Genomic DNA, 20,990 nt, shown 5'->3' with positions numbered 1-20,990 from the left:
CTGATCCAAATTCGAAAGGGTTTCATGCTTGATTTTCATTTTTCAGAGCATGTGGCACACATGCATCTACCACAGATATTCTAGCATGTGTGCACTGATTCATAAACAACAGCTGATGAATTCTTCTGTATTTCCAGAAAACAAGGCATGCTCATTAAGCTCAGGGACGACAAAAAAATAGTTTTCATCTTAAAAAATGTATTTAAAGTCCACTAACATTAGTCAGAGCCAGGATCTCAGTTACCGTGGGAAAATATCAAGTTCAAAATAGATTAATCACACTGTGAATTTTGCAACTTAACATTCAGAGCGCAGTCAAGAGCGCTGAGTAATTCTAACAAACAGCTCTGCTCGACATGCAGCTAAATTAAATTACAGTTCAGTCGGCTGTTTCAAAGAAAAGCAAAGGCAGACATATGGTTACACTCACTTTGGATTAGCCGACATCTCCACACACTATTATCCATCTGTTTGCATATAATCTGTCATGCAATCTCGCACTAAAATGAGTCTAAAGTACGTTTCTGACACGGGGGAAAAATGAAACCCCCTCAGTCTCCATGGTTTTGTCGTGTGGACATCAAAACAGGGTCCTTTTTAATTGCAGATATCAGTCATTCATATTTGATGAGACACTGCAGGGTTTATTAGCCGTCCTCACCAGCTGATGTGTTTCTAAACCGCTGCCAGCAGGGGACTGGAGACCTGCGGGAGGGTGCTGGTTTATTTCAAATGGAAGAAATCCATTAACAGCTGAAATATTCATGGATTAGTCTCACATCCAATTGTTGCCAGGCAAATGAGACTCCTACATAACAAAAAGGAAGCCAAAGATTGCTCCCAAGGAGGCATGACTAATAGCTCTTTCTCAATTTGATCGAAATTAATGGTCAGGCAAACATGTGACTTCAAGGACTCGTATGCGCTTAAGAGACCAATTTCCTCAGCCACACGGAGAGAGAGTGAAGCGAGAGCGAAGAATACAATTTCCTGCTAATGTACTTTTCAAAGTGTGAGTATGAATTGACAATAAAGGCGCACCGCCATGCTAGAACAATGTGAAATGGGCAATAGTCAAGGCCATCTGCAAAAGAAAGGCTCGAATCAAAGCAAAGTTTAAGAGTTGGAAGGAGAAAAATGCAAGAAACAAAGCCTGCATATCTTCATGCAGACTTCTGATATTCAACAAGCATTTATTAAAGCAAACCAAATATTCAGATGAAGAAACTCTGAGTTTTAAAGTAAAACATCTGTCACAGTGAACGCCAGCCAAATGGCATAGGCATCTCTATTTCAAGTCGCAGATGGAAATGTGCGCTACCATGTGCGCAGAAAGTGCCTTTAACGGCTTTCACAAAAGTGTCCGATCCTTCAAGTCCAACTTTAGACTGGCAACAGGCTTTAAAGCGGCCATGTCAATCAAGCCAAGCTGCCTCTTCAACCTATTGTTGTAAAGAACTTAATAAGTAAGAAACAATATTCAGCCCTGACAGCTTCTCAAAGTCTCCAGCACCTGGTCCTTATACACCGCTGCTTTCTGACAGAGCGATCGCTCACAAAACAGCACACGAAACTCTCTGAAAAGCTTTTACAGAAGTCTCTCTCTCTCAAAATGAGAGGTTATATAATAATAATAATAATAATAAAAGCATTTCCTATTTCACCTAAGTCTGATTCACCCAAGTATGTGCGTCTAAAATCACGAAGCCAAGGACACGTGTGTCCGGTTCTGAATCACATGCATTACACCTAGGGTCATAGGTCATTAAAACACAGATGTGCAGTTCAGAGCACACCCTCAATGCAGAGGTTTTGTTTAGGCGTTTATGACAGAGAATTCAAAGCCCTGATCTTTCCGATGCCTGCCTGCACATCGACGTGTGACCCCCGTCCCTCAAACAGATGTCCTCTTCAATACTAAAAGAGAAACTAATACCAAAGAAAAGCATTTATGCTTTGCATTAGCCAATAGAGAGCTTTTCATCCCCTGAACTATTTCAATTCATAACCTACTGAGAAAAAGACACTGTTACCCTTCCACCCCCAGAAAGAAAGCTTTTAACTGAAACAAGTAGAGCCTCTATTCATGGACAACTTCTGTGGCCAACCTGTTGCTTAGCAACCACTTAATCAATACCTGGGGCTTGTGAGCGCTAAGCAGACAGCTGGAGAATAAAATAGAAATCATAAGTGAACAAAAGCGCACAACACAATGATTGCGATTCCACACTTAGGCTTGTGTGATTTCCAGCAAGGCTGCAGTTATTATGCAGTGAATATAAGCTGCACTGTAAAGCACTGACCTTCAATCTTAATGATGAATCTATATCTTTTGTTTTGCAGGGGTAAAGTAAAATGACCACAAGTTTATACAGTGTACATAAAGTGATTACAGAATCAAGCAGTCAGTCTGCCCGAAAAGAACAATACAATGCTTTATTGTCACTTTAAAACAATTGGATGTGTCCTTGCTGAATAAAAGTGTAAATTTCTTTAATAAACTTTTGAATGGTATAATGTGCTGGCATCAACACCTAGAGAACAAGGAGACATATTATACAATAAACTTAATTACAGCAGTAATATTTCCACAAAATTAAGAGTGTGATGTGTGTGTGTTAAATGAAAATGTATTTAACACAAAGAGGAATATTTAAAATGATCCATTAAAGCTGCAGTAGGTAACTTTTGTAAAAAAAAAAAATTACATATTTGTTAAACCTGTCATTATGTCCTGACAGTAGAATATGAGACAGATAATCTGTGAAAAAATCAAGCTCCTCTGGCTCCTCCCAGTGTCCTATTGTCATTTGCAGAAAGTCATGCACTCCCGGTAAAAAACAACCAATCAGAACTGCGGTCCGTTACTTTGTTTGTGTTCAAAATGTAGAAAAATGTATATAATAAGCAAGTACACCATGAATCCATTTTCCAAACCGTGTTTTTAGCTTGTCCTGAATCACTAGGGTGCACCTATAATAAGTGTTTATATTCGGACTATTTTAGATTGCTTCGGGGATACCGCGGCGGAGTAACCCAGTACCTTTGTGATTCTTCATAGACATAAACAGAGAGAAGTAGTTCCGGCTACGATGTTCTTCCGCAAGACGCAAGCAGTTCTGTTTATTAACCGCTAGAGCGTCAAAAGTTCCCTACCGCAGCTTTAATAAGGCTGTTTTTAGATTTTGGGACTAACACTAGATGAAATGCTTAATTCTGTTGATCAAACAAGGAGGCACAGTTATTTGGACTGGCTGTTGTACCAGCTTACTGTATGTAAACAATACAAATCTGACTTAAGAAGGGTGACACAGTTCCTTACACCGGTCACTATTCCCAGTGTCAGAGAGCATGGTCCAAACCTGAGGTCTCTGTGAGGATATCGAGGGTCTGTTCTCTCCCCAGAGCACTGCACCTCTGTCAGCTCCCCGCTCAGACCCAAACACACCCGAGGAAACCATCAGTCAGCACCTACACAAGCAATAGCACATCACACGGTCCCTCTCCACAGCCCAGGGTCACATCATGGTAATTATGCAAATCAGCACTGACATCTTAACAAAAAGATGAGGAGCAAACAGTGCATGTCTTTAAAAACATTCATAAAACATACCGTCTGCCCTTCAGCTCCAGAAGAGAGATTAAAAAGCATGCGTGTACACATTTCATTTCGAATGGATTTTAGAAATGCACCATACTTCCCAGTTTTAAGTTTGCCTATACTCTCCTCACCCAGATGCTTTTGCCCACTTCTGAGAAAGATCTTTGGGAACCTAAGGAAAGGTGAGGAAGACTAAATTCAGCTCTTTGTCGGTTTCCTCAAACAGTAAACTGCTCATGTTTGTCTGAACATAACGGATTAATTCTATAATTCAATATGTTTACATTTTCTGAAGCAAATGCGAGTGTAAACTTGATGATACATATAGTGTGAGGTTGCCATGGCACTGCTGTGCAGTTGCTAAGGTAGTTCTTAGCATGTTGCTATGGTTTTCTGGGTTGTTGCTAGCTGGCTACTTACTATTCCAAGTAAAAAAAAAAAAAAAAAAAAAAAAAAAAGATACAAATATTTTAAAAATGATTCTGGTCCTTGGATCCATCCTTCCCTGTAAATCTGATCACTGAAGATCAGAGTGATTTGTACCAGCATTAATATTATAAACAATTAGACAAGAGCTACAGTGGTCAAATCTCTCATGTGCAAATAGAAGGAATATACAAAACAGCATAAAAAAAAAAGAAGAAATTGTTAATGCATGTTAAATAACAAACACCATTTTATTATTATTATTATTAGCCTAGGATTTATATTTGGTCAATGTTTAACTTGTTTTCTATTTTTTTATTAAAATGTTTTCTGTTGATTTACCTTTTTAAATCAAATTGTGTAAATCTAAATCAAGTAAATGAGGGGATGATATAAAAATGTAACTATTAATTTGATTAACAAAATTTTAATTTAGGCTATGTCCATGTTTCAATTTAATCTCACTTATATTGACTACTAACTTCGTATTGGGGCAGGTTTTAATAACAGGATGTGTTGCAGATTTCCAAGTAACTTAGGTAGCCTACTTTTGCAGCACAAAACTGAAGAAGAAGAAAGATATCAAAGTACAAACGCGTCATTGAAACATCCTTTATCATTTGTGTCAGCTGTACAAAGAGTTAGCTAAGAGCCATAGTTTAATTTCTCAGACGTTGTTCAAATGCTTGGTCTTTGTCTGTCATGACTGAAGGACTTTGTGTTAAGAACAAACAAGCTTTTACTGAACTACAGTTAATATGTGCTTGGTTATTGAAAGGCAACGTGAACACTAGCTCATGAATCTGCAGGGTTTTATATCTATTTATCCCCATCTAGTGGCCATGTGAAGAAATTAGCATTGCAACCATAGGAAGACATGACTTTAGTCTACAGTACATAAGGATGTAAAGCTGATATAAATACATAACCCATTTCCTAAAACATACAATTTCCTTTTTTTTCTTTCAAGTTTTCAAAACAAGCCATTTGTCTTTTTGATAGCCACAAAATCACAGATCAACATTCTGATATGCATCCTCATCGACAATGGATTATACTTATACTACATACAGTATAACTAATTCAGCAGAAATCTATACTTTCCTGAATGGTTCAAGTTAAATCCGAGCTCTTATGATTACAACTATGAACTGCAAAAGAAAAAAAATCTCTTGAAGCCTCCACTAGATGAAGCTGTTTGTCTCTCCTCCAGTCCAGGGCCTGTCTCCAAAGACCTGAGATGTACACAGCAAACTGAATTCTTCCATTCACAAGCCCATTAAAACTACAAGTGAAGTAATTAGGTTAGTAATAAGTCTTAATAGTGTCCACATTTGTATTACCTGATATTACCTGAGGTTTATTTATACTACTAATAATTAATAATAATAATGAAAGCCTCACCCTGCATTATATAATTATTTCACCTGATGGTCAAAGAGGCTGTAAAACCACGGGGTTTACACAAGTACATCTTTCATAGGTTTTCATGCTTTTCCATCACCACATGTTCATATTTCACGTAAATTCAAACCTTTTCTGAACAAGCTTTGCACAGATTATTCACATATTAGAGAGTGCTGAAATGAAGGGAGCGCCGTCCTTGCTGTCGCTGTCAAGGACATCGTTTCACGAGGGAGAGGATTCGGGAATGCTCTGCATTCGTTTATGATTAGTAGACTCAACATTTTAACTTCATTGCAAACTGTGAGTGAAACCATGTGAATAAATATTAATAAAAACAATTAAACAGAACAGAATGAGGTTTGAATATCCTTCCATGTTACCCAGCAGGCCTCACAGAGTCCAAGAGAGGAATTTATCCAGTTTTCAAGCAAAAACGGATAATGTCATTTAATGCCTCTAATCGCTTACCTTGCCTATTCACGTGTCCTATGAATAAACCGGCTCGAGTTAGTAAACTTGTAAAACCTGCTTTAGTATGTGCACATTTATCAGGAACTTCCCATGCAATTAAGAAGTTAGTTGGAGGACCGTTTTATGGATAACAGCTTTATTTGCTCGTTTTGCTTCCACATTAAAAGGTCCGTCGTTTGAGACTTCTTTGAGACACGGCTTCCTGGGCCTCAAACAAGTGAATAGCAAACTGTTAGGGAATTATGTCAGTGGTTTTGTGTGTATAGGATGCTTTGTCTTTAAAGATGTTTAAGAAATATGTGAAACTACTTTAAAACAGTTGCATTTCCTCACAGAGGCGAGAAGGAGGTCCAGTTTAAACACTTCTGATGAATTTGCAGATGAGAAATGAATGCCCTTACCACGATGCTCTGTTAAATACTGTAAAGTCAGCTACGCTTTAATTCCTCGTAACACAGTAGTGTCAATAGCTGACTCTTCAGGTGCTCCACAAGTGCTTTATTTAAGACACATTGTTTTCAAAGAAATAAACAGGAAAATAAGAGTGTTACAAAAGTGAAATGCAATGGCTTTAGCTGTAAAGCAGCTCTGCAGAGGGCAACAGTGTCATTGTTCAGCTCAATTTAGATCAAGAGTGAAATGTCGCAAAGTTCATCAATTATGAAACTATTTCAGTTCAGTTATTAAGCTGCATGCTCTACAGAAGACATAACATTATATAGCTCTTAGTGTTAATTCAATTCAGTTCACTGAAAGTACTGATGTTGTAAAGTCCAATTTCAAATCAAATTCTATTCAGCGACAAAGCAGCTCTACAGAAGACAATAGTGTCATTATTCATTATTCTCAATAATATTACTGAATATTAAGTGATGATACAATATAAAGTGTCTTTTGAATCCCAACTGACCAAGTTCAAAACAACCTTGATTTAGTTTTGTAAAGACCTCATTTCAATCCGTTCTGTCACCATTAATTAAACTCGTACAGTATGTAAACACCTTCTTCACATGTGAAATGAGCACCAGTTTACAGTCAGCTCCAGTATGGTTTATAACTGCCCTATCATTCGATGACAAACTCTCTGCAAGGCCTGTATTAGATCGCGTCAGACTTTAAAACACAATCTCAGTAAAAATGTGCCACACAAACTGTTGAGGTCAGATTGAAACGATCGGCAGCCTTGTTAAAGTAAACCTCGCCCCCCTCTTCCTAACATTCTCCGGAGGGATAAGCTTTCATTCTGGAGTTAAATTACACAGACCAATGGCAGTTTTTTTCCTGTACAGTATCTCCAAAGATACCCATTTTAATAAGTGTTTACAAAATGAAAGTAAACTCCAGTGTGTAAATTGACCATTATTGTTGGGGAGCACAATAGCTCTCTGTGTTTTTTGTTGTGTAGTGCCTGTGATTTAAAGCTGCTGACAGCACTAGACGCTTACATTGCAATCAGCTCTCGCTGGCTCTCTCTCTCTGAAATTTGTATGGATGGGCACAGCCCGTCTGCTGGGTCTGGACATCAGGGCACACGCCCATTTTGGGACTGTCAGACCTCATTTCCTCATACTCAATGTGTTACACTACGATCTCTCACTGGGGTCATCCAATTTCACATTCGAGTGCAAAGGTTTGGCGAGGACAAAGGGATGTGTCAGCCCTTTCTAGGGACACTCATAAATCAACAATTTGATGTAATAAATGACAAGATGGTGTGTCAGACATTTGGTGACTTGTCTTTATGAGTGCTGTCTGTCTGTAAATGATATTCTCACACTGTATATAATCCATATTAGAAAAAAATATATATATATATATATTTACAAATTGTAATAGTTATTAGTAAACCACTATTTCAGCCAGTATTGTGATAGCAAATCGTTAACATTATATCTTGTGTTCATACTTTTTACAATTTATCTTCTTCCACACAACAAAGATTATTTTCTCACTGTCACAGCTGAAAGCTAAATATAGTTGGATCAGCGCACATGAGATACATTCCTTGTTGTAATTTTATAACCTAGCTTTCAGTGTCTGAAATAAAACACATATTGTGGAATCAAATTACACCGGATTAAAGTAAATAGTAAAGCCATGTTGTATTCTGCTGCACCTGGAACTTTAGTCCCCAAACAGAGGTGAGCAACAGTGTGTGTGTGTGTATGTGTATGTGTGTGTGTGTCAGTTTAGATGTGTTTGGTTGTTTTTTTCTGTCTGTGGAAATATCTGGCTCCTCTTTCAGACTAGCTGGTTTGTAAAAACAGAACAAATCTGTGGAGTGTGTTGACAACATCGTTTGTCAGTGTCCGTTTACATCGTGTTGATGTAGCTGCCCTGTATAGGAAAAAAATAAAACAAAGAATAGCACCTAACCTAAAATACAGGTAATTCTGAAATCTTTCACGTTTAAACAGTTTATTTTCGAATTCGTCATCAAGAATTTTTTATGTCCAAACTGTTTTTTTTCCATTTCTCCTTTATTGTACCTAGAAATCCGCGCCCTTCCTTTCTCTTCCTCCTTCAATGTCAAATAATAATAACCACAGCGGACAAAAGATGTTATTCTGAGTGTTTGCTGCCACAGTTACCGAACGCTATAATAAGAAACATCCCTCGCCAACACAGTCGGCTGTCCTCGGCTGCGCTCGTGTGTTTTCGGAACTCTTCGGGAAAGACCCTCCTCCCTCCGCCCCCCTCCGCCCATCCTCGCCAGACTCGCTGGGCTTTATGTCTGGCCGCTGTGGAGGTGAACTGCCATGCGCGGTCGCCATGTTATCGCGCTCTCCTCCCCTTTTTGGGACCCGTCACACAGGCTGATAGCACTAGCACAGGCTACATTACAAGGAGGAGGCAGCTGGTGAATAAGAGCAGAGTGCGAGAGAGACTACACCGGACTAAAACAAAAGAAAGCACGGGATGGAGTAAAGCAGGACAGCGCTGAGTCGCTCGGTTTCTCTCTGTCATCTGACGCCGGCTGAAACACTTTCTTTCGTGTGATTTCGTGCTCTGGTGACTGCGATACAACAATTGAAAATGCGCCTGGCAGTTTGAACTGTGATGGGGAGAGACTCTGCCGTTGTAAGGGTGGATATCGTTCGTCCCGGTTGTCTGTGTCGATTTCTTCACGTTTAAACTTCACCGCTATGCTGTGCTGAATGGTTTTGCGAGGATATACGTTTGAAAACAACAGCTGAAGCGAATCCGCGTCAGCTAGCTCGCTAGCGAGTGTTAACTAGCATTGACGTTAGCCTGCTCCTCATGGTGGACATTTAAATACACCTCAAGTGGAATCATCCTGGCAGTTATTGAAAAAAGTGTTGGTTTTATGTGGAAATTACTCAAGCGGCATCAAGTTGCTTCTCAAAAAGAGCTTGCTCTCTTGAGCTGCGTTTATAACTTTATTGGAGACCATCCTCTAGAAATGAATCACCACGATCGATCCGGGGACTCCGGCAGCGCCCGAAAAATGGTTCACCCCATGATTTTACCCAAACGGGAGAGCAGCTGCAGCTCGGTGGGTGGATCCTCTACATTGACAACTTCTGGAAGCACCAGCCTTAATAGCAACAACTTGATGCGCGGGGATGATTATTCATCACCGGTGTTGATTCAGTCTCAAACGCCAGCTGCATCCTCGCTTGGGTCCCAGAACCCTCCCCAGAGCCTGAATATCCCCGTGCAGGCCACCCTGTTACCCCAAGCTCTGCCTGCCACAGTGGCACAGATGAAGAAGAAGAGTGGCTTTCAGATCACCAGCGTTACTCCCGCTCAGACATCTGTCAGCACCAACAACAGCATTGCAGAGGACACAGAGAGCTGTGATGATTTGGACGAGTCCCACACCGAAGACCTTTCGTCCTCTGAGATCATGGATGTGTCTCTTTCGCGGGCCAACGATGTGGGGGGACCGGAACGGAGCTCCTCGGAGGAGACGCTGAATAACTTCCATGAGGCGGAGACCCCGGGGGCCGTGTCGCCCAACCAGCCACCCGTTCTCACCCAAGCACACATGCACGGCTCTATGGTTAACGGGACTGTTCACCATCAACACCATAATCCTGCTTCTTCTGGAAAAGGCCATTTTGCTGGTGGGACGCAGATTGGTATACCTTTGGGTGCCGCAGTCACATCTGCGGTGACCTCAAGTTCTGGAGCCTTAGCTAGCACAGGCCAGAAAATGCCTTCAAATGTGGCAGGATTGATTGAGAGCGCCTCTGTTGGCTCAACTGCTGTCATCGGTCAGCCTTTGGCTTCTGTGGCCTCAGGAACTGGAATGATCTCTGTGACTTCAGGTGCCACAGTTAGTACTGGTAAACCTATAACGAATAATGTTTCTGTGTTTAATTCTGCCAGTGTGCCTGCTGTGGGTGGCAAGAGTACCAATAGTAGCAATGTAAACTACTCCCCTGCTTTGAATAGTATTAGTAACCAAACTGTAAACTTGTCACACGTTCCAAGTGGAATAATTGGCATGGGTGTTACCGCTGCTACCACTGTTTTGGGTGGTGTTGCTTCAACAGGTGGAGGGCAGGTGGGCCCAGCTGTCATGGGCCAGCACACAATGCCTGCGCCCTCTGTCCCGTCGATGAACGCTCAGCCTCAACAGGCTCAAGTGCCTCCTCCAGCCTCCACCAGCTCACGTTTTAGAGTGGTCAAATTGGACTCTACCTCTGAGCCTTTTAAGAAGGGTCGGTGGACTTGCACCGAGTATTACGACAAAGAGCCCCCGAGCACGGCGTCCTCTGAAAACGCCCCCAGCACCCGAACAGTGGAAAGCATCCGCCAGTCTGTGCCTGAGAGTGCGTCCTGCCCGGACCGTGAGAGTGTCAGCAGCACGGCTAGCCATTATACTGAAAGTCTGGGGAGTGGGGAGACGGGCGGCCCCTCAGGTGTGAAGCAGATGTTCCAGCAGCCTGCTGCTCAGAAGCACGACTACTCATCTTCCCATAATGTGTCTATGAGTCAGATGCAACCCCAAGACGTTAATGCACAGATTAAGACTAGTACAGTTGCTCCGATGCCGGCGAGCATTCAGCCGAAGATGCCGCCTGCAACTATGGGAGGACTGCATACCACAGTCGGACATTCGACTGCAGCCGTGCCCCCTCATATGCCCAAACTGACATACGCCCAGGCAGCACAATCCCCCCCTGCTCAAGCCCTACCTGTGGTGACCCAGCAGCAGATGAGCTACCCGCCCGCACAGCAGCCGGCTGCACCGGCCCAGGTAACGCCGGCACACATTAACCCCTTAAGCCATGGAGGCAACCTGCCACATGACTTCCCTCATTCGAAACAGATCATGAACACTGTGCCACCTGGGTCAACACAAACACTTCCCCTCATGTCTGCATCCATCCCTCCAGCTTCGCAGCAGCCCGTGGGCACTATGCAACCCCCTGCTGCTCAACCGCTTGCGCAAGGGCTCCTGCAGCCCCAACAGACACCTGCCCCTCAGATGGTCCAGGTCGTGCCGCAGCTGGTGCAGTCCACCGGTCTCATACAGCAGACCCAGGGGCAGCAGCTCACCCCTCAACCCTCCATGGAGCAGCAGTCACAGCTCAGCAGTCAAGGCCGTGGGACCCAGTTTGTGACCTCAACAAACGTGCCTCCTAACCTTCAGAGTGATCCCCAGTCCAGTTTGATTCAGAATGGCTCAAAGGAACCCGGGCCGCAGCCTGCGGTGAGCACCCTGCAGGAGGAGGCCCAGCTCCTGTTACAGCACTCGGCTCTGCTCACACAACCCAAGACGAGCGGTGCTGAAGCTGCCTCCCAGACCGGCACCTCCCGGGGTCCTGAGGGGAGCGGTGGAGTCAATGCCCTAACTGCCTCGGCCAGCCTGCTGAAGAGCTTACCTGTGGATGGAGAAGAAGATGGGTAAGTTTCATTATCATTTTTTTTTTTTTCCCAGTGCATGGCTTCTGTTTCCAGTTAATTTGCTTTTGTAATTACAGTTTGAATAGCTTCATTAAAAGTTGCACATGCAGGCAGTGGGTGATCAGCGGTATGGCTTAATTTACTGCTGTAAACCTAAATGGTGCTGTGCATTAAATATCACATCACTGAGGTTACAGAATGAGGACCACAGGCTTCTACTGCATGGCTACAAGTGTTTCCTTTATGTAACACACAACTATAGACTGCTAGACTGGTATTGTTGTATTACAGACAGAAATGTAAATGCTTTGCTCTCTGAAGCCTGCCTTTAAAGACCCCATGAAATCATTTTAGAATGCAGTGTTTTCTACTGTTGTCATTTCCTTTTGAAACAGGAAGGCAGGGCAGGAGCCAAGACCATTTCTTTGCATCACATCCACAAACATGATAGTTTTTTTTTTTTTGTTGACTTGCTGTTGAGAAGTATGTGGTATTAATGGGGGATTTTGTCATTCTAAAGAACATTAGATTGGACAAAAAATGAGTGCTGGGTGAGTCAACATTATTTTTGGTCCATGTAGTAAAAAAAACGTTTGGCTGTTTTAAACGTGTGTGTGTGTGTGTGTATCTGCTAAAAGTGGATTGTCATCATTTAAGGGATTCTCAATTATTTAGCTGGAAATCTTAAAAAAAAAAAAGGGCATTTTGCAACTCTATAGTGAGCTTGCTGCAGGCCCATTTTTTAAACCGTTATCATTTTAGAAGTGTTTGCTTCAAGCTGAAACTCTATTAAGCCCAAAGGAGATCAATGGAGTGAGCCTGTTTAAACTCTTAGGTGGTCTCGGTTTGTTACAGATATAGCATTATAATCTTTTAGCAGACATCAGATAAAATGAAAATATTTTACTCACTATTGATAGTCTCTCCGAGTTTTTTTTGAAGACTTGGAAACCGTATCTTCAGTCTAGTCCGTATTTCACAGTCATCTCACAGCAAGGCGAAGCATGTATCCTAAATATGAATGCTTACATACTGCTAATACTTTGACATATGTTTGAATTTTTTCTTGAGCTGTTCAGAACAATATTGTACTGTGTTTATGAGTTGTTCATAAGTAAAGTTTCCTCTGCTTGACAGAGCTTGTGTAACAGATGTCTAAGGGATGACCGAGTTCTCCGTAATCTGACTCTCATTAATGAATCAGTTTTGTCACCGTGCGCACACATCATTTTGGCCCTGCTTGTTTCTTTCAGGTGTTAGTCATAACCTTATTGAAACCTATTTATCTGGGTTTACTATGTAACATTGTCATATTGCAGACCAGACTGAGACTGTTCTGTTCAGATCTATACATTTCAGACATAAAGTAAAATGTCATAACAATCATCACATCCTTATTAGGATGGATATCACACTTGTATTACACCTTGATGGTCTAATAAATAGTTGGTCAGCACTTACTGTCAGAGACGGCTCGATAGTCCTCAGTATACCTGCAATACCTAGGAGCTATATCTGTATAAGTGGTAATCTCTCTCTCATATGGTAGATTAACACATCTAATGGATTCAGGTCTATGTTTCAAGGCTTGTTATGTATATATCATGGCTGTCCTTTTTGACTGGTGTCATTTTTGGTGTGATTGTGTTCGGATGAAGAACAGTTGGACTTCCTACAGAGCCAGCCATTTAAAATAAAACAGACTTCCGCTCCTCATTAAGCAAACGATTCAATTTCAACCTGTTTTATTTCTCTGTTGTGAAGGGCAATGTGGTGTACAGGATGAGATCATTCCGTTTGCTCTTGCTCAATAGCAGATTAGGTCAGCGCAAATAATTTTAATCTGTTTTTTGGCTGTTCTTTAGGACACAGGGTTGACTAGCAGCCCCGTACAGAAAGATTATCATCTCACATTTGCTTTTTTCAATGTAATCTGCTCTTGGCAGTGATATATGCCACACATGAGAGTCTCAATGAATCACTCATTGTGTAGAGATCAAGTAGATTATCTCTCCAATTAATGACCCTGTGGAATGGGTGAGGAGAGGAAATGCTTTCGCTCGGCCAGCTCGGGCCGGAGCAGATAACGTGGCAGAACTTAAAGCGGCAGTGCATGTGTGCGTCCTCTCTTGATGCCTCAGTGATATTTATTTAATAAAATGGATTGGAATGACATAAGGGGGTGAGTAAATGACATGATGTTCATTTTCGGACAAGCTTTCCCTTTATTGTGGTTTACAGCCACATCATTATCAAACATCAGAAGGGTCATTCTGCATCTGTAATTCAAGACCAGATCCTGTACTTTGAAGTCTTTTAAATTTTTTTTTTTTAGACCAGAGATGGCTCTTTATATTCACGTCTCTCTTTTAGGATGATGTCATTTGGTTTAGAACCTGTCCTTCCAAACCTGAGAGCAGAGAGCCCAGCAAAGTACTTTAGGGACTGAAAGCTAATAGGGGCAGAGACATCATGAGCTCAGCTGAACTGGTTTCTCAAACACTTTCACAACAGGCGTTTGCGCTGGTCTCGACTCTCTTTTCAGGTTTGAAATCTGCCGGCTTTCATATTCTTTCCCAGACGTTTCATATTCTTTCCCAAATGAGCTCCGAAAACCTTTCTGCTTCCTACATCTGCCAATTGCCATTTGTGTTTTTCTGATGAATCTAATAATGTTCTGAACGTGCATTAAAGTTAGCATTGTAGTTATGAAATTACAAAAGCACATCTGGTGGAACTGTTTTGTTGAATGTTTCTTTGGCCATGTTCTGCTCTCTTCATTTGTCCAGACGGAGACTCCTCTGGACAGCTGCTATGCAACACATGTAAACATTTCATTATTTTGAAGCCTCTACACAAAGCGTACAGGGAAGTGCCTGGATGCAGCAACACATTTTATTACTTATAAAGCATATTTGCCAAGAGGGCATTTTCATCTGGCCCACTTAGACCGCATTATTTAAGTGCTTTCAGAACAGCAGGACTGAGACCAAGCGTAAAAGCATCATGGCTGTTGCATTGTCATGTTTTAGCAGATAATTAAAGCCTTTTTTTTTGATCTGCTGGGTATAATGATTGCAGTGTTTGGCTTCTCTAATTTTATTTTCAGTGCTTTAATAATGTTTGCTCAGGAGTGACGTGAGGGGAATTAGAAGTTTGCATTCATAGATCACTGGGGATGGGTATTGTTTTATTTTTCTCCTCAGTAGATCTTTTTTTAATGTATGAGATATTTGCATAACTAAGCTTCAGCCTTTTGTGTTTCATTATGACCATGTTTGTTTGCTCTGTTACCGTGAGAAATTATTTAAAAATGGACTGAATTAGTGTTAAAAACAGATGTTTTATCTGTTTTTTGCAAACTCCGTTGTTCTTATTATCTGACATGTAATGATAAAGAAGCATGCTTTTTACTCAAAGGTCAATCCTGTGCCGCCTGGTTAATATGTCTACAGAGAAATCCAGATAGCTGCTCTGAAATTAAGGTGCTCCCCTGCCCAAGTCGTTATTCGTGCCTGCGCTACAGCCTGTAGAAAGTTAGGTCCTTTCCTATTTTGGCTTTCTAAGAGCAGGCGGCACGTGAGTCAGCAGAGTTGGAAAGCTGCCTCTCGCTGTGGTTTCAGACTGGGTAGGAAATCTCGTGTGCAACCTTGAGCATGTGCCCATGCTGCGCTCTTGCTCTGTTAAACATGTACAATGAGGCCATCCTAAAAAATATTCTTGTTTGCTGTAACACGACCGACACTGTCAATTTAGGACCGACTCAATTTATTTTTATTTTTTTTGCGTTAAGACCGAACAATGTTTTTATTTTTTTTTACTCTTCAAACAACTAATACAAAAGCAATAAAAGAATATAAATTGTCACTGTCAGAGTCAACGGTTTGCGCTTGGTAATGATGGCTGCAGTAAACAAAATGTTCGCGGTCACTGTTCAAAGTCATACGGGTTCGGGCACCATAATACATCTAAAACATTCATTAAAACAGCTCGACACCGCTTTAACTCATTACGAAGTTCTGGAAAAACTGTGCCCAGATCTTTTCCCATCCCTTCTCCCGTCTAGTCTAAAACTTCGAAAATCTATTGCACGAATCGATTGGACCAACCAACACAAGTTTCGAAAATGAAAATAGGAAATGGATTTTAACAACCCTCTCTCGGAGCGCGTTTTTTTTTTTTGAGCGCGTCACACGGCAACTGCATCTTCGGACACACACATAACAGCAAATAATACTTCTGATTAGTGTTTCTCTTTTTACAACAGAAATGTGAATTTTGCCGGTATTCACACAGTCTCGTGCATACAGATGCAGATTCGGGCTAGAATCACCTATGCACTCTGCTTATTGTTTTTCGAGAATGATGCACTCCCGTTTGTCATTGTGCACATAACTTCACGCCAATAAATCATCAGAAATATTGGTCTTTTACCTATATATTGAATCTTTACATTCATCCTGCCTGTTGTCCGTGGATTTACCTATATTTGTTGTCATTTTCTGTATAAAATGCATCTAGACATGCAAAATCGATTTTACAATCGATTCAATGAACATTTGTCTCTCAAATCAAACAGGATTGTTTTTTCACAAAAGTAACAACCCAAGAAAGCAAAGTAAACAGTCTCTCATGTGTAGGTTGCGTTGACACCTAGCGGTGGATGCAAGTAAAACAGTATAACAGTACCTCGTTTCTTTTCTTCTCACCTGAAATTCATGCAATAAACGTGTTTTTGACAGATTTCAATTTGTTTGTGGTCTATATAGCCTGCATCGAAATGAGGTTTGCAATGATGCGCCCGAAGGCACGGGTTGAAGACCCAGTCAGTGAAGTCACAATATCCTAATTTGTTTAAATTCATAATCACCATCACCAAAATTGTACTTTTTTTTTTGTTTGTTTTTTTGTTATATTGAAACTTGAAAAAAATATAGACCGACCTACCGAAGGTTTTTTTTTTTTTTTTTTTTTTTTTTCTTTTACTTATACTGCAAACCAAAATATTTTTAAGGATGGCCTGAGATTTCCCCTTCTTGTATCACCAGGCTGAATGGAGTGAAATGAGGTCACTGTGGAAAACATGGCGGTTACTGCACACAACACATTTAATTGGACAGCTTCTAATTAAAATAGGATTTATTCTTCTGGGATGAATGCGACGCTGTCTTTTCAGCTGACATTTATTTGATTGCTTTTTAGTGCTTAACAAACTTTTACAGACTTTATTAATAGCCTTTCAGGTGAGCAATTGATTATCTTTGCCAGTGGGAAATTTTTCCCATCCAGCACCTTGCTCGTTCCCTGAAGGATTGCTCCATCTGTGCGGAGTGTCTTATCTCTACTTCCTCCCCATGCCTGTCACAAACTCCATGTGTGCCACGGATTATCTGCCAGTCAAGTTCTCGCCTCGGCACAATTCTAAACTCCTAATACTGGATAACGAGCAAACAGCTTGAGCTTGTGTGCAAATTAATCACCTCTACAAACCACAGCAGAGTCTAGATCATCCATCATATGAGTGCAGGCCACCTATATGTAGGGCCCTATGATTTTTGCAATAAGGCAAACCTGAAGTGTATCATGGAATCCATAAAATGGAATGTGGCAAATGTTTTATTTTGCAAATTGGTGCTTATGGTGCAAATGAGGTCCGGTTTCACACGAACCACGGCAGCGCACATACGGACTTTGGCTCTGGTCCAGAGACGTGACCGCACCGAGCCGATCATATGCGCAAGTCAGCATTTTTTACAACAACACTGCCTCAGCTTGATTATGAACACTATTTTGTTTTACTAAGACTTTCATATTGAATTTAGTTGATAATCTTTTAGACACTGGCTGTCAACTGCAGCTTTACCAAGCTCAACGTCTCTCGATTTTAAAAAGGGGGCGGGGCTGCTTGATACTTCCCGCCCTTTCTTTATGTTTCAGTTGAAATTACGTCACCACATAGAATAACGCTGCTTGTTTCAAGGCACTTCCGGGGGCCTTTAAAATGGAGTTAAACCATTCATATTGAATCCACGAATATGTAAACCGAAAACACAGAATTACGGGAAAATAAAACGTAATTTGTGAATAATAATTTTTTTTTAGGTTTTGTTAAACTTATAATACATTTTTAAATTGTAATTTCGCCATTTTAACATGGAATAAATTGATTTTGGGAGAATATGAAATTGATTAGTGCACGGATATATGTGAGTGTGATCATTGTTGTCATCTCATGGAGTTGCCTCTATTTAACGCAGTCCCATCACATAGAAAAGTATGCTTTGGTTACGATGGGGTTTATCGTTGTTCTCCCAACACTTTGTCTAAAGTAATGCCTCTCTCTTATGTGATGATGTGATGAGTGCTGGACTTTAGCATACAGCGTGCCACTGTGGACCATTAGCACCGAGTCATTGTTTCAGACACACTGCCAGTGCCGCCTGGCCGTCGGCCATCTCGCTCTTTCTGTGCAGACCCCCATGTGCTCGCTCGCCCATCCCTGTCCTTTGCGCCAGTCTGCCCGCTCGTCGGAGCTGCCACATAGCAACCAGCAGCCCCAAAACCCCTAGCATAGCCCTTCCAGAGCCAAATGTGTCTTCATCATCACTCTCACACTGGCTCTAGAGAAGCTGCTCCCATTCAGCTGGAGCTGCGAGCTCTCGTTTTACAAACAGCGCCTCGCCTCTCTGTGCTGGAAATTGGAATCACAGGACTTCAGAATTATTGTTTGCATAGTTGTTTGTGGATTAGTCTGCAGAGTACATGCAAATTTAAACCTAGCCTTGGTTTATTGTCTGGCAGAGAGGCAGTGCAGTGCTCTATTGTAGTGGTTTTCAAGGAAGCATGAATAAAGAACCGATCCCTACAGACGCTTCGGAGTTGCTTTCTCATCCGGGGCACTTTTGGGCTACGTTTGTTCTTTATTTATAATCGTGTTTTATCATGTTTTTTCCATATCTCCCACCTCTACTCCGCAGTGTCTGTGCATGTTGTCTCGGACCGTACCAGCTGTGTGGGATGAAACCGTGGGCAGTGCAGTAACCATGGGCTTGTGTCCTCAGATAACCTCCTGCTACACTGTCCCACGGGTCCTGTGGCTGTCTGTATTTGCAGTACTCAACTCAAACAGGGACTTTCCAGTAACGGCCCCTTTAACAAATCAGGCCCTGTCCTTGTTTTCTTGCTAGCGGGAAGCTGTCATTTTATGTCATGTAGTCTGGGCTTTTTTGACTGCTTTAGCTTTATAATCCTATTCTAGGTGCAAGATCAACAGCAATGGTACAAAAACAGAACAGAGTAGGCCTTATTCCAGACGACTGGAAGTTTGTACCCGCTGTCCTCCGTGTGATGCATATGCTAACATAATGTGGTTGTGGCAGAGTCATGGTTAGCCTCCTTGTAGCATCCTCAGCAGGCCTGACTTTCCTGTTGGATTTTGGTCAGGAAATAAAAGAATAAATGTAACGAAGTGCCATATACTACAGCGAAGCTGAAATCTAGATTAAGGGAGGTGACTTTGAAGAGTGAATCCAGAACTGTAGGGTGGTGGTAGGGGGGGATTATCTCTCCAGTATCACTGATATATAATAAATGATATACATGTCATTTTGCTTTTACATTTGAATGTTTTTATCTAGCTATCAGTGAAATGTCAGGTCAAATCTGATGTCTCTCTGGTGGCCGCAGATGACTGGGGTTCCTGCCGTGTCTTGTTTTGAATGTGTAATGCCAGAAGCTCCCTGACTGCGCTGGGTTTGGTTCTTGTAAATTAGAGCCAACCCACCCACATGCATCAAGAATCCTGCCTTTTCACTTACTGCAAACCTGAAACACTGTACGCAGAGCCTTTATAAGACCAGACACAAACATTACAAACTTCTGAAAGAGGCTTGTAAAGGATTAAAGGCCCCGATATACATCAAGAAAAGAAGAGAAAAACGTTTTTAAAAAATCATCAAAGAAGGTGGAGTTTCAGAAAACACCCACCGATTGCATAACCTCCATGGACCAATGAAAACTCAAAGGTGTTTAGGAGCCAAAACGAACTCCCAGCGAAAGTTCGCTTTGGTCAGCTGTTTCGAACTCCAACCCGAACTCAAAACAAATGTAGTTTTGGCCTGATTTTGTTTGAAATGACATAATATCAGTTCATTCTCTGATTTCATTTGAAGTATATCGGGGCGTTTCGTCTTAAGTCTTCGCCCGTCCACACAAAGGCGTGTTTAGCTGTATACATACACAAATAGGATACAAAATTGTTATCGTACAGACTGATCTGGCATTTTGGGAGCTTGAAACTGTGAGGGGGGTGATTTTTATTTATTTATTTATTTTTTTCTAACTCATCCATTTAAATTATATTAAGCCTTAAAAATCTCCATAATTAAAGGCTCAGCCACTTGAGTGACAGGCGGATTGACACTGCTGTCATACTGTCACACTAAGTGGCCGTGGTTTCAGCAACCAGGAATGATGCTCGTGACACGCTGCCAACATGGCTATGGCTGGCTCCGCCCACTTTTTGCATCAAAAATGCTCTTCGGAAACCAATAGGTGACTCCAAGGACACTATGTCCATGTTTTTACACAATCTATGGTCTCGACCATAGTCAGACAACACTACGTCATATAACAACAATGGTGGACTACATGCTTGTGTTCAAGCTGAAAAAGCTACTCAGCCTGTTAGTCATTTTTTTTATTTTGCTTTATAAAAGCTAAAGCAGAACGTTTGTATACAGCGCACAAGGTTTATGCATTTTCTCACACTGGAAGCTGTCCGACACATTAGAGAACTAACTAACAACAGACCAGTCAGCTAGACTTGAACAACATTAAATCAAACACTAGTTTATATATATGTGGCTATATTTGTGTGTGTGTGTGTTTTGGTGGTTGCTAGGGTGTTCTGGGTGGTAATTTAGTGAATACATTTTATTTATTTATTTAGATATGGCATATGTAGGCCTTTTGTTTTTTAAATCAATTTATTTTTATTATTTTTAAATACATTTTACATTTACATAATTGGGTTTTGTTATATTTTTAATTTATTTTTCTATAGATTTTTTCCTTTGCAGTTAATATATCTTTTCATAAAATGTCTTGTTTGTATTTGTTTTTATTTGTTTCTTAATATTTTTGATTTTATTTGTGTTTTTCTGTTTAGTCTATTAAATACTTTCCCCTTGTTTTTTTATTTTAT

At 41.2% G+C, this 20,990-nt stretch overlaps 1 protein-coding gene across 4 annotated transcripts in view; it reads left to right on the top strand.

Moving 5' to 3' along the window:
- Nucleotides 1-8,645: 8,645 nt before the first annotated feature.
- LOC113053472 (TSC22 domain family protein 1-like) overlaps nucleotides 8,646-20,990 on the top strand; it is a 54,171-nt gene continuing 41,826 nt past the window's right edge. For 2 of the 4 annotated variants that reach the window (XR_003277228.1, XM_026218538.1), the window contains exon 1: nucleotides 8,647-11,785. Coding sequence is in view for 2 of the 4 variants with exons in the window: in XM_026218538.1 (XP_026074323.1) it covers nucleotides 9,234-11,785 (2,552 nt within the window). In the remaining 2 variants the exon portion in view is untranslated. Of the gene's footprint in view, nucleotides 11,786-20,990 lie in introns of all 4 variants that reach the window. The other 2 variants (XR_003277227.1, XM_026218537.1) reach the window with 2 other exon arrangements.

Source organism: Carassius auratus, chromosome 34 (assembly GCF_003368295.1).
Source record: "Carassius auratus strain Wakin chromosome 34, ASM336829v1, whole genome shotgun sequence".
Classification (NCBI taxonomy): Eukaryota; Metazoa; Chordata; class Actinopteri; order Cypriniformes; family Cyprinidae; genus Carassius; species Carassius auratus.
The sequence above is the reverse complement of the archived record's forward strand: the minus strand, read 5'-3'. Positions and strand labels throughout refer to the sequence as shown.